General features: G+C 37.8%; 1 protein-coding gene across 2 annotated transcripts; it reads left to right on the top strand.

The window, feature by feature from the left end:
* Positions 1-4,301: 4,301 nt before the first annotated feature.
* fasn2 (fatty acid synthase 2) lies at positions 4,302-23,675 on the top strand. 2 transcript variants are annotated; one of them, XM_056241670.1, is made up of 7 exons: positions 4,302-4,372; positions 4,466-4,619; positions 16,041-16,201; positions 17,362-17,568; positions 17,787-17,968; positions 18,061-19,012; positions 19,055-23,675. In XM_056241670.1, exons 1-7 carry the CDS (start codon positions 4,315-4,317, stop codon positions 23,668-23,670), a joined length of 6,330 nt encoding a protein of 2,109 aa, XP_056097645.1. In that variant the 5' UTR covers positions 4,302-4,314; the 3' UTR covers positions 23,671-23,675. The 2 variants fall into 2 exon arrangements, with proteins under 2 accessions (XP_056097645.1, XP_056097644.1); XM_056241669.1 differs by having other exon boundaries at positions 18,061-23,675.
* The last annotated feature ends 297 nt before the right edge of the window (positions 23,676-23,972 follow it).

The raw sequence follows: 23,972 nt of genomic DNA, 5'->3' as shown, positions 1-23,972 counted from the left end.
GTTAAGGCACTCGTTTATTTGGCAGTCAGTATCTATGGATGCTTACACTCTACATTCATCACTTTTGTTTGACCACGCAAGTAATAGGAATCATACTGTTCTGTTCTTATGTATACACTGCATCTTACATGTTTTTGTGTGTTTGTTTTAATCAAAACTTTTTTTAAATCCCTTTTCATCCAGTTCTATTTATTATATGCACATCTATTAATTTAAACATGTCAATGCAAAGACAACTTTGCATTTGTAATCCAGTTACATTCAAGTACATTGATTAGACCACATTACTGAACATTGGGAATTTTATGTTTGCATTAAAAGATCTTGATCTCAGCACAATTGTCACTGAAGTAAATTGTAAGTAAGTAATTTATTGACACGGTATATGCATGAATGCATAAACCCCTCTGCCGCTAATGTTTTCTCCTGGATGCCATTATATATAGCAGAGACAATATTTCCTGGTCAACATTTCCTTGTTCCTGATCCTGTTGGAATGTAAATCAGCACTAATGTTAAAAAGTGTTGATTTAAGTTAAAGAGTAATCCATCTATTCTGTGCCTTTAGGTCAATTAAACATTAGCAAATAGATCCTTACAGAACCACCCCCCCCCCCCCCCCCGAAATCATATCATTAACTATGAGTGCTTTTGAAGTAAGGGATCGAATATTCAGCAACCCAAGCTTTATCGTTTGCTCATCTGTATTATATCTGCTTTTTATGTGTTGAACATCAATTACATTTTTAACCTTAGATAGGTTTGGACGTTTTTTTGGATTTCCAAATTCAGGGAACAGACACAGTCTCTATATGATGATATCTAGGTGAAAGAGGCTCTATGTGATGGGATTTATCTGACCTTGGTGACGTGAGGCCGCTGGCAGACGGTCGGTTTAGCCAGTCTGTCTGCTTCCTGACCTGAGCCCCAGATTGTCATGTTTTAGCTCTAATGGGCCTTTCACACAGGACGCGGAATGCGCTGCGCTATGAAACCCATTCATTTCAATGGCTTGCGCCGCGCGAAGACGTTTTGTTGCTGCGTCGACCAAAGCGCAAGCGCAGCGGTGCGCAGCTCGCGCGCACACGCCGCGGTCAAAGTTCAAAATAGTTCAACTTTTGCCGGTGCGCTCTGTTACGATTACCAGCGCGGCCAAAAGAAACGGGACTTCCAAACAAACACGGAAATCAAAATGGATGAACGGCTAGCACTGTGCACGGGACAGATACTTAGTTTACTGCTGACCGAAAGGAGGAACAACAATCAAAATAACTAACGTTATTATACTGACGTGTAGAACTCCCGCTTAAAGTTTTTGAAAACTCCGCCTACTTTGCTCTGGCATAGCGCAGCGCAAATCACGTTGTATCTGAAGGGCAACGTTGAACCCAGCACAGCGCATTCCGCGTCCTGTGTGAAAGCCCCTTAAGACTATGAGCCAAATTACTAGAGAGAAGAGCAGCACCAGCCCAGGAGGGATGGATACCATCTCTTTTCAACAGGTCAGGCTTGCCCCAAAAACTTTTCCAATTGTCTATGAATTCTATATTATTTTGCGGACACCACTTAGACAGTCAGCCATTGAGTGAACACAATCTACTAACTATCTCCTCACTCCGGCGAACAGAAGGCCTTTATTAACCCGCCAGAGCCTTGTCGAGGACTTTTATCATGGATGGATGAACTTTTATGGACTTCCAAAGACATAAACCCATTCACTGCCATTATTAAGCTTGGAAGAGCCAGGACATTTTTTTATATAACTCTGATTGTATTCGCCTGAAAGAAGAATGTCATATACACCTAGGATGACTTGAGGTTAAGTAAATCATGGGCTAATTTTCATTTTTGGGTGAACTGTCCCTTTAAGCGTTTGTGTCAGTAAGATCTTCTATCGTTTTGCTGGGGACAAAGTAGTGTAATTGAATTGTCAATCTGCATTAATAGACAGTTTTAGGTAATAGTGGCCCACAACTGATTAGCAGAACTATTTTGCCGGTTAGTCAGAGACCTACACAATATAAAACACAAAACTACATATTTCGAACACATGAGAGAAAATGTATACATCAATAATTAATCATACTTTCAGGTTGTGATTCTATCCAAATAAAGTGTGTACTGACCCGTCTTTAATGGATAAGAATTGAAATTGATTGAAAAATCAGAGGTAAATCAGAGGTTTGTGAAGCAGCTGAAGGTTATTCTGCTGTGGTGATCCTAACCTCTGACTCTTCACATCCTCATCCTTTAGAAGGGTTTACAAAGAGATGAGCTTTATCAGAGCAGAAAACAGCGTCTTCTCGACATGTACACAACTCGAACCAGCTGCAGTGTTTGAGGGGCAAAGTAGCGTTGTTCGTGGGCAGCCAATAGGTGATGAGTATGCAAATTTGTTACATTTTTATGTATGAATGCTGTGGGAATTAGCCTGGTTAAAACCAGACCATCTCAGTTGTAACTGAGTTATGGTCTGGCAAAGCGTCATAGACGAATCATTTCCAGAGGGGCGTCACCAGCGGACGTCGCGGATAGACCTAAACCCAATTAGAGCGATGAAGGAGATGACGTATGCAGAGCGGCGGAGACACATCTCCGAGTGTTGTTCTTTGCTCGGTTTTTAACAAAAAGGAAACGTTCAAATCGCTTAAAACAGACGCGATAGCTGATTGGAACGAGTGATGTTCGACGGCGGCATCCATCTTTGTAATATAGGCTACAAGATCTGCTTCAAAATCCCAGCGCTGTCGTCATCGTGTAAAGCCCGCCCCAACGCTTCTGATTGGTGCCGTGATTTTGGCGGATTGGAAATGGTCTTGAATGAGCTCTTTGCCAGACTAACTTTCAGAGCAAATCTAAATTTGCCGGAAGTTGTCTGGGTTTTCCCAGGCTATGTGGGAATAGAAGTGAGACTGGAATTACAGAGTTCAGAATCGATTATGTCTTTTGGGAGACAATAACTTTGTTTAATTTATGCAAATATTTTGAGGATTATAGAATATAGCTTTCATTTTTAGTAAACATAGATATAGAGACAAAACGAATTTCAGACACAATTACTGTTTCGTGATGTGAACTAAAGTGAACGTGAAGGATTATAGCGCAAAGCTTTGTAAATAATTATCTGAAATTTGAAAAAATAAAAAACCTGACAGGTAGCCAATATAGAGACAAAAGTATTGGGCTGATATGACCATAGAGTATTTCTTATTTAAATAAGCTTATTGTTTATTATATTTTTTATTATATTTTTATTATAGCTTATTTAGCCTGCAGGACATCCATCTAACAACAAATCACAGCAATCTAATGTAATGAATATATGAATCAGTTATTCAGTATCAGAGGCAGACAGCATCAAGTCACCTTCATTTCTAAAATGCTTTATGGCACAGATTTGTTTCAGAGTAGCTTCACAGTAATCATCAGGAAAATAATAATCAATGATGCAAATTCATATTCAGTACAATAGTATAGAGTACAATACAGACAATAGTGTTAATCAATGAATCAGCTCAAGTCAGCGTTGCTTCAGTTCAATCACAGTGTCAATGTTGCAAAATTCGTCAATTGTGACTCAGGACCACAAACCCATTTAGGACCCGTATCGTCAAACACCATTGACAATTAGCATACAGTATGGTTCAGTTTCAGCACATCTGGGGAAATATAAAGCTGCATTGGGTTGGTTTATATCTAAATATCAAACAAGCGATAAAGAGTTGAGTCAACTTTACCTATTCCCGTGTAAATCACAGCATCTTACATAAGAGACTAATTACAGTCAGGGGTTTTCCTAAGACATTATTTCATGAGCTTACAGGAAATCTCCTTCAAAAAACCTGAACAACACGTAATGATTTCCAGCTAAATTAAATATTGTACTTGTTAATACTAGTAACTCATTACATTTAACTTTATAAATATTGGGTAGACTCAGCCTCATGGAAGCATTTTCAACAAGACAATATTCAACATGTGTATCCAGGTAAGCCAATGTTTTTCATTTTTCATTTGCTTTATAATTGTTCTCGTTCTCTGAGTCAGAATAAAAAAATAAAATAAAATATTATACAAAAGAAAAATATAGACACCTTCAGGTTAACAATATATATGATAAATATTCTTAATACAATAAATATAAAACTTCACATACAAATCTACTTTTAAAAAGCGTATTTATCAGTTCAAGCAGAAAGAAATGCATGAAAGAGGAAGACAGACAAAATATGAAATGCCATGGATGAATATTTAGTTATGCCTCAGTGTTTGTTTTTGCTGTCTATAGATTGCAACACACATGGCATATGGATCATGATGGATGATGATGTAGAAATCGCTGTTGTTGGCATTGGATGCCACTTTCCAGGAGGTAACTGTTAACAATTTATAGTGTTTTATTATTTGTTCATGTTATGATTTTGGCCTAAATTGCATTTATATTGTATGTTCTCCACCACTTTAGGCGAGGGACTTGAGAACTTCTGGCGAGTCCTCCTTCATGGAGAGAACTGTGCAGTCCGGATCCCAGACGACAGGTTTAATCTCTCTCAATGGTACGATCCGGATGAGAGTAAAGCTGGAAAGACACACACAGCAAAGGCAGCACTTATAGATGGGTAAGTCTTCAACTCATTTGTCCTCATTAAAAGAACTTATGATGTTCATTTGTGTTTGACAAGTTCAAAAATTTCAATAATACATGAGCGTTTATCGATCTGTCTCGGACTCTCTGAAATGCGACATTTGAAAGTGTATAAATCACTTATTTTACTAAAGTTACACCTTCTAACAGCGACACCAGCAGTTAGAAACAAAGTTACAGCGTGCGTGTGTGCGTGTGTGTGAGAGTGTGCGTGTGTGTGAGTGTGTGTGTGTGAGTGTGCGTGTGTGAGAGAGTGTGCGTGTGTGTGTGTGTGTGTGTGTGTGAGTGAGAGTGTGTGTGTGTGTGCGTGCATGTGTCTGTGTGAGCGTCTGTGTGTGTGTGTGACGGGCTAAAAAGTGGCACTGGACGTTCTGGCCCATCACACTCGTCTGCAACACACCATAAACCCACCAGATCATTATAACACCGCTTACTAACATAAAAATATAACACAATACAGAAATAGAAATGCCATTTACATTTCTTAATTAAAATGCCTATTAACATTAATGAATGACTGGTTTACTTCTTTACATTATAATTTGTCTTTCCTGGTGTACATGGCAAATAGTAAATCTTTTTTTTTATTGAGCAGAAAGTGAAAGACATAATGGAAACAGTAGACATAGTGAAGACATTTCTTCCACATTGTTTAAATGTTTACAGCAAAGGAAACTACAGCGTTGTTCTGCTCCACAGACGCTGAGCGATATGAGAATTTGAGAATAACACTTTATTCAACAGCTCGTTCCGTGCGTCATACGTCATCACGCTATTTCAACGTCAGTGCACATGCGCAATCTTTTCAGTTTCGGTTTTCAATCCGATCAAATGTTCGTGTTCTCTCGATGGGATTACAAAACGAATAAACCACTATCAATCAGATCGATTAAGGTGTTTATAAGGGTCCAGGTAAACGCAGCTATTGTCTGTGAAGTGGAGCAGAAAAACATCCTATCAGTCCTTCTTTCATACGTTCATCCACACACACTCTATTTTGGGTGCGGGAAGGGGAGTTTTACTGATAAAGGCTTATTTTAAGCCTTTACCACATAAAGGTTCATGTGCTCGTCGTCCCCTAATCAGGACCTGAAACAGATACATATTAAGCCTGCTGTTTAAAACACATAAAAGAAGCACTGTAGGAGTATGCACAAACAGCGGGAACTCTGTATATGTGTGCAGTCTACACATTAGAGGTCGACCGATAGTGGATTTTACCACTATCGTTATCTACCAATAATTAGGTTTGATTGTACGTGCGGATAACCGATTAATCAACCGGTATTTTTAAAAATGGATACTGTATTAAAAACAAACATAACACTCCAAGTAAAACAGTGCTGAACTGAAATGTGCTAAATGAAATAAATATATAAATATATTAAAATGAGAAGTTCTACAGAACAAATTCTACAGAAAATAATTTAAACATTAAAATTGTACAGGTTTCTTTAGTTATAACCTAGAAACATACATACATTTCATAGGTAACACATTGCAAGTCGCATTTGTTAACAAGGATGTATTAACTAGCTTTCATGAACTATATGCATTATCCAATATACATTTTTACTGCATGTATTAATATTTGAGCAATACAATTGTACCTTGATCATTCATGTTAGTTCATAGTTCTATAACCAACACATGCTACACTGAGTAAATGCTAATTAATCATCTGTTTGTAGGGAGGGTCATCAGCATAAACATTTAATCCAATGAGTAAATAAAAACAGTAATGAAAACACCTTTTCTGACTTTATTTAAACACCAAATAGACTCATAACCAAGCAACCATATTCAAACAGTGTTACAAAAACACCCAGCACACAAAGACATCTATGGTTCTATAGATGACTTGAAGTCCCAGCAATATATATTTCAGTCTTTATCACATTCACAGTTGGAGAATGTTAAGTTGAGAGTGTGAATGTCAGGTGCAAGTCTTAACTCCTGTTAAGGAGTCAAAAAGGATGTGGAGGTTTGATGAAATCCAACGAAGCGTGACCTTAGTCCAACATAGCTTTCCCATCAGAGGGTAATCAAACTGTCAAATGTAGCTATTTCCAACCATGAACCTCGTATTAGTCCTCAGATGTGGAACAATCCCAAGCAGGACCACAAAGTTTGACTCAGCATATACCAAAAAAGTCCTTCTACAAAACACAAAAATGGCTCCTGTTAATTATCTGCATTAAAGCCACTATATTCAATAAGCACAAAAAAAGAATTTTTCACTAGAAAATAAAACTTTTTACTTACAGTTGAGCATGAAACAGAACGTTTCCCAACCAGGACTTTGTTTGAACAAGAAGGTCAGCCATAATAATTTCTTCTTCTTCTTCTTCTTCTTCTTCTTCTTCCTTGGTGTTTTAGGGCAGTTGGCATCCAAAAAGTTGCATTACTGCCATCTACTGTTTATTAGCACTTATTGTCACTTCATACTTAAATTCGTCTTTCCAGTCCAGTCCTCTTTAAAAAATAAAATAAATAATTATTTCCTTGTTCACTCTTCCCATATTCTAATATATTTTTTACATTATATTGTCCTATACCAATTCCTTGTAAATTATGTTTCAACTCTTGCCTTTCTTGAGTAAATTTCCTGCATGACATAAAAATGTGAATGACTGTTTCCTCCTCTTGACATTCATCACATTGACCTGTGGGATGTTTTCCTAAAATACAAAGAGTTCCATTTAACTTACTATGTCCAATCCTAAGTCTTGTTAATACAACTTGCTCTTTCCTTCTATTTGACATCTCTCTTATAATACCTACTTTATTTTGAATCATGTATAGATGTCTTCCTTTACTTTCATGATCCCATTACCTTTTTCCACACTAGACTCTTACCTTCTGATTTTGACAATTTAATTTCAATGTCAACATGCTCTTTTTTTGATGCCTTTTTTGCCAATCTATCAACTTTCTCATTTCCCTGTATGCCCACATGTGCTGGTATCCACATATATATAATATTTTTCCCTTGTCTACATACCCTTGAATTTATAAACAAGATTTCATATAATATTTCTTGATGACTACTAGCTTTTCCAGTCTTCATACTCATTAGAGCTGATACAGAGTCACTACATACTAAAATGTTACTATCCCTGGATTGTTCAATCCATTCTAATGCAATACCTATAGCACATAATTCAACAGCATAAACATTTAGGTTGTCAGATGTTCTTTTACTAATGCCTATCTCATATTTAGGGATGTATACCGCAGACCCTGTTGCATCTGATTGTAGGTCCTTTGACCCATCTGTAAAAATCTGAATACTGTCCTTATACTGATGTTCTTATATTTATAGTATTCATTGGTTATATCTATATTTCTGTTACATCCTTTAATTAATAAAAGCTCTAAATCAACTTTCGGAATTTCCAAAGTCCAAATTGGTTTAACAGGCCATAACACAGTATTAGCAAATCTTTTATTATACACTTCCATTTCTTTTGCATTTAAATCACCTGTCCAACCAAAACTTTCTTTCTTTCTTCTCTCCTTTTCCCAGCACTTCTGTAACACCTTTTTTGTTGGATGACTATCCTCGTGCCCTCTAAGATTTATCCAATAGTTTGCTGCCAATTGTTTCCGTCTAAGCCACAATGGCATTTCACCTCCCTCAACCTGAAGTGCACATACTGGAGAAGTTTTGATTGCCCCCAAGCATATTCTTAAAGCACACGATTGCACAATGTCCAATTCAGCTAATGTTGACTTTGCTGCTGACCCATATGCAACACTCCCATAGTCTAACTTAGAGCGTATTAAAGCAATATAGATATATTTTAAAGCTGAAACACTTGCTCCCCATCCCAACCCTGCAAGACACCTCATCACATTTAACACTTTTTTACATTTATTAACTATATACTTTATATGTTCTCTCCATGTTAGTTTTGTGTCAAAATATAATCCCAAGAAACGAAAACATTCTACTTTCTCTAATATACTTCCATACATTTCCAACTTAATTTCCTTATCTTTCTTTTTATTTGAAAAAACCATTACTTTCGATTTTTCCACTGAAAATTTAAATCCCCATTTTATTCCCCAAATTTTAACTTGATCAATGCCTTGCATCTTCTTTAAAATATACTCAACATTTCTACCTTTCTTCCATATAGCACCATCATCTGCAAATAAAGACCTCCCTATATCCCCTGGAAGATTTAAATAAATATAATTAATCATAATGGAAAATAAAGTTGGACTAATCACACTCCCCTGTGGTGTCCCATTTTCTACAACATATTGCTTTGATAAATCTACCCCAATTTTAACCTGTATATTCCTTTGATTTAGGAAATCCATAATCCAATTAAACATTTTCCCTACAACTCCCATTAAATGTAATTTGACTAAGAGACCCTCTTTCCACAACATGTCGTATGCTTTCTCCACATCGAAAAAAACTGCTACTACAGTTTCTTTATTTACTTGTGCTTTCCTTATTTCCTCCTACAAACTTATCACAGGATCCATTGTATTTCTTCCTTTTCTAAAACCACTTTGACATAAAGCCATTTTTTTTCTACTCTCTAAAAAGTATATTAGTCTTTCATTTATCATGCGTTCCATTATCTTGCAAATATGCGATGTTAATGCAATTGGTCTGTAATTGCCAGGATTACTTGAATCTTTTCCAGGCTTCCTTAATGGAATAATTACTGCCTCCTTCCAGGTTTGTGGAAGCCTTCCTTCCTCCCACACCTTGTTATATAAATTCAATAATTTCCCCAGCCCCTCTATACTTAGATGTTTTAACATACTATAACACACTTCATCTTTTCCTGGAGCCGTTTTCCCTGACCTATCCAGTGCTCTCTGCAACTCTCCCATGTTAAAAGGAGCATCTTGTTCCTCATCCCCATAATCTTTCCTGCATATCACATCCTTATACTGTGTTTTTGTTATTTCTATTGCTATTCTTCCTTCCTCTGTCAAATTACTAGAACTATTTATACTAACAAAACCTTTTGCCATCATCTCTACCTTTTCCTTATTCGTTATCGCATTCTCGTTTCCTACAGTCAAAACTGGGTAATTCCATTCTCTTTTATCCCCCCCCCATTTTTTTAATCATTCCCCATATTTCACCTATTTAAGTTGTATTTCCTATTGTATTAGAATAAGACTTCCAGAATGTTCTTTTTGTCTGTCTAATTGTCCTCCTTACTATTGCTTGAGTTTGTTTATACTGAATCAAATGATGATAATTGTGTGTTCTTTTAACTAACCTAAATGCTTTGTTTCTATTTTTCACTGCTTCTTTACATTTTTTATCCCACCATGGCACTGCTTTCTTTTTACATCTTCCTTTACTCCTGGGAATGGATTCTTCTGCTGCTGATATTATGCCTTGCTTAATTTGATTGTCTAAAATTTCAATACTCAATTCATCATTAATTTTCCTAAACAATTTATTACTTTCCTCCTGAAATTTTCCCCAATCAGCTTTCTCAAAAATCCATTTTCCATTTGCTTCCCCAATACTCAATACTACCTCTATATTTATTTTACACCACACTGGATAATGATCACTACCTATTGTGCTATCTTTATGTACTGTCCAATCACATCTTGCTGCAATTCTATTTGAAACTAATGTGAGATCTAGTACTGATTCTTTTCCAGTGTTAACATCAATTCTTGTACATACACCATTATTTAAGCACACTAAATTCTTCTCATCTAGCATTTCTTCTATTACTTGTCCATTATAATCAGTTTTTCCACTCCCCCACAATGTATTATGCCCATTAAAATCCCCACACCATATAATATTATTACAATTTTGTCCCTCTAATTCTTCTAGCTTATTTTTCTCTAGCCTTTTACAGGGATTATAATAATTAAAAATCACCAACTCTCTCTTTCCAGCCCATACTTTTACTACTACATATTCTTGTTCATTTCCCACTCCTAAGATTTTATACGGTATTCCTTGCTTTATAAATGTAGCACACCCTCCTCCTCCCCCCTCTCTTCTATCATACCTTACCGCCACATAGTCATATAAAACAAAATCTAATTTAGGTTTTAACCAAGTTTCTTGAATGCACACTATCTCTGGTTTTTCTACCCTACTACCAACAAATTGCTTAAAATCCTGCCCATTAGCCAAAAGACTTCTCGCATTCCATTGTAAAATTAGCATTATTAGGTTTAAGAACCTAATCCTGATGTCTCCTGACTTGCTTGCATCCTGAGTTCATCATTTATTTCCTCCCATTTCAGCCCTACCATGTCCAAATGATGTTCTGCCGCTTTCACAATTACTTGAATTCTTTCTGTTTTTGACTTGATCTCATGAGTTGCATTAATTACTCCTGCAATGAATGTGACCAATTTCTTTTTTTCTATCCATGCTTTCTTCTTCCCTTGCTGAACATTCATTTCCTCTTGTCCTTTATTTATTCTTACCTCTATATTCTGGTTCCTCTTTCCATTCATCTTAACTGCTTCAGCATATGACACCTTCTCTTTTAGTCTTATCTTCTGTACTTCTACCTCTTTTTTAAGTGCTTCACATCCCCAGTATGCTACACTATGGTTTCCTCCACAGTTACAACACTTAGGTTGTGTTCCCTCACCACACATCCCATAATCATGTTCACCTCCACATCTAGCACACCTTCTTTTCCCTTTGCACATTTTAGCTATATGCCCAAACTCCTGACATTTGTAGCATCTCATTGGTTTCTGTACATATTCTCTCACATTGTATTTTACATATCCAAAAAATACCTCTTTAGGTAATTCTTTCTCCTCAAATTCAATCAGTATTGACTCTGTCTCCTTTTTCTCTATTCCTTTGGTCAGTCTTTTTACATTTTTCACTGTGAAATTACCCACTCTCATGTTTTCCATTATTTCTTTATTATTGACATTAATGGAAATCCCATAAATCACTCCTTTGCATCCATTAAATCTCTTTTCTCCAACTTTTGCAACCTTCTGAACCTTAACTTTCCCAACATATGTCATCTTTTTAGCTTTGTCTAACTGCATCTCATTTTCACATCCGATTAGCAAATTTCCATCTCCTAGAATCCTTGCATATTTCACTTCCCCAATCTGATTCTTGATGACTTTTGTTAATTTAATCGGGTGGATTTTCTTAACTCCGCCTTCTCCTTCAAATCTAACAACTACATTCAACATTCCTTCCCTTACTGTTTTTCCCACCTTTCCACTTCCATCACTTTCCGAATCTCCAATGCTAGATACATGCTTTTTCTTTCTTTTCCGACTCTTTCCCTTCTTTCCCTTCCCATCACTTTCCCATTCATTTACCCTACTCTCATCTCCCTCACTACAAGCCATGCTAATACTCTCACTGTCAGAGTCATTCCCTGCCATCTCCTACCTACGGATTGCAAGGAACTCCGTGAGACCACCGTTCCGGACCTATACAGGCCGTCGGTCGATAATCCCACTGCAAGTTTCTTACACAACCCCTTCTTTAATTATTATTTTAAACTGTATTTACAGTACCTTAACTTTTCAGTCCTTAGTCTTTCCTCCTAGTAACTTGTCGCTATGTTTGTCACTGTGTCAGTCCCTCACCAATAATTTCTTCTACCGCTCACCTGTCTCTTTATCTACGCACCCAGGTCTCACCAATACCCCTAGTGGTGAGGAGTGTGATGGCAGTTTAAAAAACTCAGTAACTGACAGGTGTCTGTTACAGTACATTACGGAGCCCCTAAAGGGACGTGGTGGTGGAAAAATTTTTAGGATGGGAGAATTTTTATTTTTTTAATCTTTTGCATTCCCCCGAGAAACTTTGCGTTCCCACGCAAAACCTGTTGGCAGCTCGGACAGACACTTCCTGTTTAATGTCCCGCTGGCAGTGTTTCAGAGCTCCGTACGTCAATGGAGACAAATTTATATTATAAAGCTCGTTTTGAGGAGAATTGGGTTGTAGCTCGTTGTCTAGGTTACTGTGATTGTAAATAGGTGTCGTTTGTGTTTTAACAACGTTTAGCTCAAGAATATTGATCCGGGAAGTTCGAATAGCATGTGAATATATTGCCAACTTCATTGAACACCTTGAGTTAAGCACTGACCGTATTTCTTTATATTCGAGTCCAAGTTCAAACACTATGAAACGCTCCATTAACGTACGGAGCTCTGAAACACTGCCAGCGGGACATTAAACAGGAAGTGTCTGTCCGAGCTGCCAACAGGTTTTGCGTGGGAACGCAAATATCTTTGCGTGGGAACGCAAATAACTTTGCGAGGGAACGCTAATATCTTTGCGAGGGAACGCTCATATCTTTGCGAGGGAACGCTAATATCTTTGCGTGGGAACGCTAATATCTTTGCGAGGGAACGCTAATATCTTTGCGAGGGAACGCTAATATCTTTGCGAGGGAACGCTAATATCTTTGCGAGGGAACGCTAATATCTTTGCGAGGGAACGCTAATATCTTTGCGAGGGAACGCTAATATCTTTGCGAGGGAACGCAAAGTTTCTCGGGAGAACGCAAAAGTTTTGCGAGGGAACGCAAAAGATTTGAAAAAAAAAATTCTCCCATCCTAAATTTTTTTCCACCACCACGTCCCTTTAGGGGCTCCGTAGTACATTACCTAAGATTAATATATAAAATTAAAATTAAAACTCCATTTAAAATGTATTAGTACATGTTGAAATTAACAAACTAACAATGAACAATACTACAACATTTATTAACCTTAGTTAATGCCAAAAAATTTAATCTTATTATAAAAGTGTTACCCTTTCATATTAATATTATGAGATTATTATTATTATTATTATCATATTTATCCAAAGTTATGCTTAAAGATCTGCAAAGGCCAGAGCATTAAAATTACATAAATGTATATTACATGTATAGTCTCTCACTTTATTTGCTTCTATATTAGAACACTTGATGACTATTTAATCAAAATAACAATATGTGTTATAGTGATAAAAAAATAACTGAAATCTAATGTGTTTCTGATTTGTTTATGTTTCTGTCGGTTGCATGAACATAATGTTTAGAAAGCAATCACGCCACTAGCTTTAAATATGCAACTTTTATAAAATTTATAATACAGAATTGTATCGCTTCGGCATAGCCGAATTCAGTGACAGAATGGAGAAAAAACCCTCAGGAGAACCCAGGCTCAGTCAGGGGCCAATCCTGCTTTGGCCAACGAAGGAACAGTCTATGATTATGATTTAGGCAGCATAATAGGTCAGAAGTCAGATGGGATCAGAACTTTCACAATATTTATCCAGTTCATCTGGTTTAGGTTGGAGTCATCACGCCGGTGTGGAGATGAGTTTGTTGAGGTGTCCATGAGGCCTTCACAGGGTTGATGAGGCTGGCACTTCAGGGATGCGTTGTCGTCGTGTCCATGTGATATACAAAGCAACCAAAGCAACATAAATTAAGAACAGTTGTTTTTCTTTACCTCTCTCACACAGACTCGCTGGATCTCTTTTTAGCAAGTTTCTTTTGTCTCCCTCACTGCACGCGCCGGGTCTCTGTCAATATAAAATTTTTCAGGGTAGAAACACGTCATACAGCTAATAAAACTGTATGTCGCTGCCTCAACAATGACAAAAAACAACTATTATTTAGCCTTTGTTGTTTAAAAGAAATTGAATGCCTTATTGAATTCAACTTAGGCTACAATAAAACGAGTTTGATCTTGAATTAAAGAGCTCTGTATCCGCTGATCACTCGCATTCGTTTAGTTGGCATGAATGCGTTTCGGCAACAGTTCATGTTTAGATAATGCCAGATTGTTGACAATCATACACACTGCTCAAACACTCTAAACTCTACAAAACCAGTTGAAACAACTGGATTGAACACTTCAAATAAAAATTAAAAATTAAAACCTTTAAATGCATTAACCAATTTAATAAGATATAAGGCCTACATTTTGACACCGAGAGATTTATCCTGGAAGGAACTTTGCCTTCTCTTTAAGATAAAATCTGTATCATCAGGCTGGCTATCCGACACTCCATATGAAAGAGAAGCGATTAACACTTTATTGTCCTGCACCCCCACGATAAAGCCACTGAACTGCCCCTCCAAACCCCCACACAGACTCTCTGAGAGGAGAGATTTTTGAAAAAGTTTTTTTTATATATATTTATTCAAATAGGCCTAAATCTCGAGCCACAGTGGGTAATTTCGTGCTGCTGTTAAACTAAATACCATTTATAGACTAATTATGAACTTCAATGAAAACAATAACATTTTGACAAAGAAATTATTTGATCTGTTTTATACATTTTAATTCAGGGTGATTTATTGTATATTAGTTTATTTATTATGTATACGAGTATATTAAGTTCTTTTAGCTGTTATGAGAAAAATAAATCAAAGTGAATTCGCTGCTGCATTTGTCGAAATCTAATTCAACATGCCAGAATAAAACCCTATTTTAGAACAATGCGTAGCACCACTATATTTATTTTATAAATATAGGCAAAAAATAAATAAAAACTATATGATTTGTTTTTAATAAACAGATATCCATATTCTATTATTTTTAGCGAACAGTGAACTATTATATATCTCTGTTTGTCATATGTATCATTTGTTTAAACATTAACCACATTTTCTTTATTTTTTTAATAATAAAATAACATGCAGTTTCAACTACACCAAATTTTAGGTTGTTTCATTATTGTACAGCAAATGTCAATAGCTCTTTTTATTAATTTATTTTTTATTATATTTGTTGTAGGCTCCTTACTGTTAATTTACATTAGCTCCACTTACGTTTCAAAATGCGGCAATTGCAACTGTTTTGCAAAATGTACCTTTGCGCCACCTGGCTGTCATTTTGCGAACGACTTTGAAATGCGCCTGGTTTCTTTTTGCCGCGGCAGCTAGCATGGGGGTAATAGGCATTCTGGTTGACCACCTACTGTACTACCATTTACACTCAGTATGAACAGAATGTCCCTTTCTTTACACATAGTGTAAATAGCCGCTAGCTTGTGTTTTTAGGCACAAACCGGGCTTCAGTAATATATTCTGCTACAATTATACACGTGAGAAAATAACTTTCAACTTAAAAAAATTAAGTCACTGAAATAAGGCCATATAACACATACTAAACATTTGATCACAAGACTTCTGAGTACTGGATCTTGATAATGCAGGGTTTTTTTTTCCAATACAGTGTAAATCAATGAGGTTCAATGTTGTTTGAAGCCTACTGACTTTCAAAGTATCATATTTTGTGTTCTGCTGAAGAAAATAAGTCATAAAGGTTTGGAATTACATCATGTGAGGATGAGTGATGATGGAATTGTCCTTTTTGGGTGAACTATCTCTGTAGTATCTCAACTCCAAAAGCAATAACCCCATCATTTACCCTTTATTCTGTGTAGCTTGAATGAGTTCGACCCCAAGTTCTTCGGCATCACTAACGCTGAAACAATCACCATGGACCCTCAGCACAAACTTTTGTTACAGTGCACCTACAGGGCCCTAGAGGATGCTGGGATACCAATGGAAAAGGCCAGTGGAACACGGACAGGAGTATTTTTGGGTAACATATAAGCTAAATATAAAATAAATAAAAAAGTCACTTTTGGTGTATTGTAATCCCAGTGAAAAAGTATATGCACCAACTGCATGGGAAGTACCTTCAGAGCAACCTCTGGTTAAGATGCGTTGCTAAATAGCACATAGATTTTCGCAGTAATTTATGCAACAAACTGATGATATTTACACTACTCCATGACACACTACGCTACTTCCGACGTCACAAGTTGCGTAAGTTGCGCTTTAGACACACGAAGACTGCGTTTGGCCGGAAGCTAGAACTTTGGTTTGTAACGTGTTCACATATGCCTAAACTACGGAAGACCTGGACTGCAACGTAAAAAAAAAAATCTGTAAAAAATTCTAAAATTACGAGAATTAATTCTAAATTCTACGTTGTGGTTCAGGGCTTCCATGCGCTCGTGAAGTCAAACTGCCTCAGAGCACAAAGACTCCGACAGAGCAGGTACCACAATCCTGGTCCAAGCTTTATGTGGCACGTTGACTCGTACGTGTCTTCGTGCTCGTCTATAGGCAACGCCATATGGGTCGAGAAGACTTAACAGTAAATGGTCTCCCTCTTCACTGTAAATCCTTTCTGGATACATTTTAAGTGCATCATTCTGTATCCAATCATTTGGCCGGATTTCATGATTTCCTCAGATATAAAACTGGCTACCTCCATCCAGTCTGAAAAGTGTTTTCGCCAGTAAAGTCTATTCCGGTGCAGTATATTTTGTAACGTCCAACGAAAAATGCTAATGCCATGTTGGTAGATTAGCACCTGTAGAATTTCCTTTTGTTGAAAGCCCAAATAAAAGTAAAAAGCTACTATTATGTTTTGGTCCATGTCAGAGGCAGTTCGTCTTCACAAGCGCATTTCTTAAAAAAAAAAAAAAAAAACTTCTATGCAATACTGTATTCTTGTAATTTTTACTTTATTCTCAAAATATTATGACTTTATTCTAAAAATATTTCAACATTATTCTGGAAATATTTCAACTTTATTCTCGTAATTTTAGATGGTATTTTTTACATTGCGGTTCAGGGCATCAAGGCACTTAACCTCAGGTTGCACTGTATAGGTATACAGTAAGTGGCTATGACAAAAATGCATTTTGCCAGCTAACATGTCTAACATGTTTTTTGTTTGCTTTTTTTCAGGCCTAATGAACAGAGACTTTGAGCTGGCAACTGTGAGGATTAATCCAAAACACATAGACCACACCAATGGCACTGGTGTCGCTATGAGCATTGCTGCCAACCGCATCTCATACATATTCAACTTCACGGGCCCCTCACTGTCCATTGACTGTGCCTGCTCCTCATCCCTCGTCGCCCTTCACTTAGCTTGTCAAGCCATAAAACAAGGTAGTCCTCAAAGATATGTATGTAAACCGTGTGGATCAACTTAGTTGCACATTATTGGAAGATTGTCCAAATACTGTACTTTGTATGTGTACTAATATACAGTACTGTGCAAAATACATTAGAAGTTTCGTGTATGTTTTGGTTTTAAATTAATTAAAAAAATATCAGCAATTAGGCCGCCCCCTAAGTATTGTGGTTATCTGTATTCCACTCAACAGGAGACTGTGATATGGCCTTGTGTGGCGGTGTGACCTGTATATTGGAGCCGACCCTTTTTGTGGCTCTCTCCAAGGCAAAAATGATCTCCTCAGATGGAACGAGTAAACCTTTCAGCAGCAAAGCAAACGGATATGGCAGAGGTGAAGGATGCGGGGTTGTTCTATTAAAGCCTCTGAAAAAAGTAAATAAAAAGTCTCATATAAACTATGACAGCAATGTACCTAATGATAAACTACTGCAAGAAACACCCTTATATTGTCTGTTTTTTGACAGGCTTTTGAAAACCATGATCATATTTGGGGTATCGTCAGCAAAACTGCAGTAAATCAAGATGGCCACACCGTTAGTCCAATCACCAAACCATCCATGGTACAGCAGGAGGAGCTGCTTAGAAAAATCTACTCAACAGAGACTGACCGGACTAGTGTCCAGTACATTGAGGCTCATGGGACTGGGACTCCAGTTGGAGATCCAATAGAGGCAGGCAGTATCTCAAAAGTCATTGCCAAAGCAAGACCTCAGAAGTCAGGGCCACTCATCATTGGTTCTGTTAAAAGCAATATTGGACACACAGAATCTGCCGCAGGTGTTGCAGGGCTCATAAAGGTTATTTTAATGATGCACCACGAAACCATTGTGCCATCATTGTTCTACTCCGTGGAAAACTCCAGCATAGACACTGAGTCTCTCAATATTAGAATCCCCTCCACAGCAGAAAAATGGATCAGTGACTGCAGAGCAGGGAGGTCAGCAGGAATCAATAACTTTGGGTTTGGTGGAACAAATGCACATGCAATTGTCAGACAATATGTGCGGTCAAAAAAGCCAAGAGCTCAGCAGATCAGCAAATCCCATCAGTATTTTGTGGTCTCTGCAGCTTCAGAAAAATCCATGAAAAATATAATTGAAGATATGGCAGAACAGATCAGTGCAGGTAAAATATCAGATCTACAGTCTTTACTGTACACATCTGCATGTAGAAGAAGCCATGTCAAACACAAATACAGGAAAGTGTTTCAAACATCCTCATTGGCAGATCTGCAAGAGAAACTTACTGCTGCTGTGGACAAAAAGTTTGTACCATCAAAGATAGACTCCAAGCTAGTTTTTGTGTTTTGTGGCAATGGTGTTACATATCAGGGTATGTGCAAGCAGCTCCTAAAACAAGAGCCAGTTTTCAGAGAAGAAATCTTGAAGATTGAAACTCTATTGCAAAGCTATAGAAGTTTGAATCTGAAAGAGATACTGGAAAGTGAATCTGATGGAGGTTTGAATCTGATACAGATGCTGGAATGTGAATCTGAGAAAAGTACAGAGCCGTCTGATCCAAAGATTGTCCAGCCTCTTCTGTTTGCTATTCAGGTTGCTGTTGTCAAACTCCTGAAACACTGGGGCATTAGTCCTGATGCTGTTTTGGGGCACTCTATTGGAGAAGTCGCTGCAGCTCATTGTTCTGGTTTGCTGTCACTTGAAGATGCAGTGAAAGTCATCCACTATCGCAGTTCTTTGCAAAGCACTGTGACAGGAGGGAAGATGCTGGTAGTCAGTAATATGGCTGTTTCTGAAATCTTGAAAATTCTTCCATCTTATTCAGGAAGGGTTTGTCTGGCTGCTTATAACAGCCCTCAGTCTTGCACCCTCTCAGGAGATGCAGATGACATTGACAGGCTGCAACAGAATTTGAGCAACTCAGCCAGTGGAAAAGATTTGTTCCTTCGCATTTTAGATGTACCTGCCGCATACCACAGTCACAAGATGGATCCTATTTTATCCCAAGTGGAACAGAGTATAGGCTCATTGCAGGCACATAATTTGGAGACAGAATTGTTCTCAACAGTGACAGGTGTCAGTTTGTGTTCTTCAGATTTTATTACTGGTAAGTATTGGGCAAGGAATATTAGAGAACCAGTTGAATTTGAACAAGCTGTAAAGTCTGCAGCTAAAAACAGAAGGAGTGTGATATTTGTTGAAATTGGTCCAAGAAGATCTTTGCAGAGATACATCACTGAGACTCTAGGGAATGACTTCACTGTGATTCCCTCAGTGCAGCCTGATAAAGATCATGAGACAATGCTTGCAGCTATTTCCAGACTGTTTGAGCTTGGGGTCAAAGTAGACTGGGAAACGTTATACAAAGGATTTGAGATTGAACCAATTTGCTACCCACGATACCAGTTTGACAATGTGAGATGTGAGAGAGATGTCTTAGCTTCACATTTTCAGTCGATTGTTCCCACTGGCAACCATCCAGTAGTTACACAAATGGCTACAGACAGTTCAGTGTTCAGCTGTGATTTATTCTCTGAATCAGTGGCTTTTCTGCAGCACCACAAGCACAGTGCGGTTGCCATCATTCCTGGTGCATTTTATGCAGAGTTGGGTTTAGCAACTTACATGGCATATGCTAAACCTAAGGTTCCACTAAGTTCTCTGAAGCTCAGCATAACATTCCAGAGTCCATTCATTTTCACCCAGAATGCCCCAGATTTAAAAGTACAGCTGGATCATTCAGAACATTTGGCTGATAACACATGTAACTTCAAAATACAGTCTACTTCTGCAGTCTATGCGTTTGGCACAGTAGAAGCAAAACCAGGTAGAAGTCCTGAAGAACAGTTGATTTCATTAGACTGTATTTACAAAAGATGCACATACCACATGACTAATGAAGAACTCTACAAACTTCTTAGTCAAGCAGGATTTGAGTATGGGTCTGTCCTCAGAAATAATGCAGATGTTTATTGTGGGAAAGAATTTAGAGAGGCTATATCTGTTGTGAAGGTCCCAAAGGAATTACTGCCTCAATTACATGACTATTACCTTCACCCTGTGGTCTTGGATTATGTTATGCAACTTGTTCTTGCAACTATAGGGGGTGTATCAACAAGACCTCAATATCCTGTGCAAATAGGAAGCCTGACTGTATTTGAACCATTGCAAGAGGAGATGGTTGTATATCTGAGAACAGTCCATGTGGGAGAAGATGATTTCGACATTTGTGGCTGCTTAGCCAACAAACAGGGTAGGGTGTTGGTTGAACTGTGGCATGTGAAGATCAGAATGCTAGGAAGTCGTTCCCAAGAAGTCAAGGAGTACTTCTTCCACAACAATTTCAATATAATCTCTGAAGTTGCCACATTTAAAACACAGATTAAGGCACTGGTCTTTTCTGACAAGGTAGGGATTTCTAACGCTTTGCAACAGTACTTGAACCCAACATCTAGATATGTGTCTTCTTCAAACAGTAACAAACTGTTGGAAGATGGAGTTGAAATTCTTTTGTCAAAACTGAAAATTTCAAGTGTAAAGAAAAACTTCCAGGAAATTTTGTTCATGTGGAGTGATGCAGACCTAACCTCTCTTGAATCAGAGAAGGTCTTGGACAGTATGGCGGGGTGTTGTGAGATTTTCCGAAAGCTTGTCAGATATCTCAAGGCACTTAATTTCCCAGGTGATATTAGAGTAATAACCTACAAGTCGTCTGAGAGTATAGTGGACCACATAAACCCTGGGTTTGTTCTGTCAGGCATGATAAGAGCATGTGCAGCTGAGTTGCCAGAACTTTCCTTCCAGCTGATTGACATGGGCTCTTCTACTTTTGAAGACATCAAAGCTTTGGTCCAGGTCCTCAGATCATACCCCTGTAACAAATATCCAGAGCTAGTAGTGAAGGAGGGCAAAATTCTCAAACCTGAAATCACCCACACACCTTTGCTAACCATGGCAATCTCTTCAAGAAACCTCCACATGTTGGATGAAGAAGTCTTCATCTTGCAGACATCTGACCCATATATAATGACAAATGTGTCAGCAACTCAAATGGATAATTCCATTGAAATGATTAAAGGAAAAAATATTGAGCTTCATCTCAGTAAAATCTGTGTTCATTCATCAGATTACTTTCCAGTCAGCATTTCTGACCTGAACCATGGTAATACATTGTACTGGAACAAGCACACAAATGAAAACCATAAGCTCTTAGCCCTTGACTTCAGTGGCACTGTCACAGCTGTGGGTAAAGATGTCAGCAAATTTAAAGTTGGTGATCACGTTGTGTCTTGTTACCCTGTGGCTGCCAACACTAAAGTAGTTCTCCCAGCAGCTGTTTGCTGCAAAGCAAAAAGGCTTTCATTCCTGAATGACATACCTTGTGTCTCTTATATGGTACTAGTTTGGGAGATCCTGCATGAGGCTTTACCCAAAGCTAAACAGCAATGGAAATTGGGCATTTTCTCCACTGTTCCTGACTCAGCTTTGATGAATGTGTTAATTGCTATTGCAAACAGATCAGGTTGGAATGTCAGAGTGAGCACCCAGGCTGATCAGCTGTCTTGTGATTTTAGTGAGGTTGTGGGAGCTGTTCTTTTACCTCCTTATAATGTAGAGACCGCTGAAATAGTTAGCAGTGTTAGAGGCATCAGAGACATTGTTCTTGTCTATGACAACCGGACAGAATTTCCATTCAAACATACAACATTCCGAGGTACAAATGAGGAAGTCCGCTTCCATGCCCTCCTCATGTCCCAGATAATGCAAAAAGGGTCTCTGCAAATGCAAATGCCACAAATCTACCGTTGGCTGAAATCCATGCATTTAGACAGAAAGTCCTTGTCTTCGGACGCGACAGCTGTTCAAAGAGTGAAATCTCAAGGCACTGATCTTTTGTCTGTTAAAGAATCTGAATCATACTTCAGATGCCAGATCCTCCCCATTATAGTCCTGAACAGTGAAGACAAGAACCAGTTGTCTGAAATTCCAGTAATGCACAAACACAGTCTGTTCAAGAAAAATGCTGTCTATATTGTCACAGGTGGTCTAACAGGGTTGGGCTTTGAGACAGTAAAGTTCATTGCTCAAAAAGGAGGAGGAAACATTGTCATTCTGTCTAGAAGTAACCCAAACCCTCAGATGCAACAAGAGTTAAGTCAGTTCAGTAGCGATTGGGGTTCTGTCATTAAATCTCTGCCCTGTGATGTTTCAGTTTCTGATCAAGTGGACCAGACAATTATTAATATTGGAAAACTATTTCCATCCAGTCCCATCAAAGGGGTGTTTCACAGTGCGGTTGTCCTGCATGATGGGCTGATTGAACGTCTTGACAAATCTCTTTATGAGAAAGTAATGAGGCCAAAAGTAAATGGAGTGATTAACCTTCACCGTTCTACCATACAATGCAATCTGGATTACTTTGTGTGTTATTCCTCCATCGCTGCCTTCATTGGCAATGCCTCACAAACTAATTATGCTGCGGCGAATACATTCATGGACACTTTCTGTCAGTACCGCAGAAACATTGGGCTTTCTGGACAGTCCATTAATTGGGGGGCTTTGAATCTTGGTCTTTTGTTGAACAAAGTCCATGTCCAAAGATTTCTGGAGGCAAGGGGAATCATGCTTTTGGAGATTCCAGAAATCCATGAAAGTTTTGAGCAGTGCCTTTTGATCAACAGACCTCAACAGGTTGTTTGCAAATTCAATTTGAAAAACAACTGGAATAACTTTCTTAGTCAGAACAAATCACTGAATGTACGCTTGTTCAAAATAGCACATGAAGCTATTAGTAAAGCTGGAGAGAATTTATCTACACCTGAACAACCCAAGAAATCATCCTCACCGCGTGATTATCTGAGGTTCATGATTAGCGAAACGACTGGTGTTGAGATGGATGAGCTGAATGATGATGTTCATCTTTTCGATTTAGGAATTGATTCAATGTTAGCCATGACTCTGCAAAACCTTATCTTCAATGATAGAGGTGTGAATGTCCCTCTAGTGACTCTGCTGGATCCAAATATTACACTGGCAACACTCACTAAAATCCTGGAGGAGAACTGTGTAGACGGATATCAGAGTGAAGAAGAGAGCAATTCCACATACTTTTGATTTGCATTTTGATTTGTATTTTGTATTTCTCCAAAGTCTTGATCTAGCCTCAAAACAAGGAATCTATTCTTGCAAAATCATGACATTTTGATGTGGAATGGGGTATATTTAGTGATATAGTACTTAATTAAAAATGCAACTAAATCTAGTTCATTATATTGTCAGATATTCTAATATGAATAAATTTCATTAAACTCCCCTCCACTGTAGTGAAATATTGACTAAAGAGGTTAAAAAACTCTAACTAACTACTCTGTTAACACCACATTTCATTAACATAGAAAATTGAGGTTCTGCAGACT

Source organism: Rhinichthys klamathensis, unplaced genomic scaffold, assembly GCF_029890125.1.
Source record: "Rhinichthys klamathensis goyatoka isolate OS25496 unplaced genomic scaffold, OSU_Roscu_1.1 h1tg000661l_1, whole genome shotgun sequence".
Taxonomy (NCBI): Eukaryota; Metazoa; Chordata; class Actinopteri; order Cypriniformes; family Leuciscidae; genus Rhinichthys; species Rhinichthys klamathensis.
Note: the sequence above shows the minus strand (reverse complement) of the source record. Positions and strands in the feature narration are given on the sequence as shown.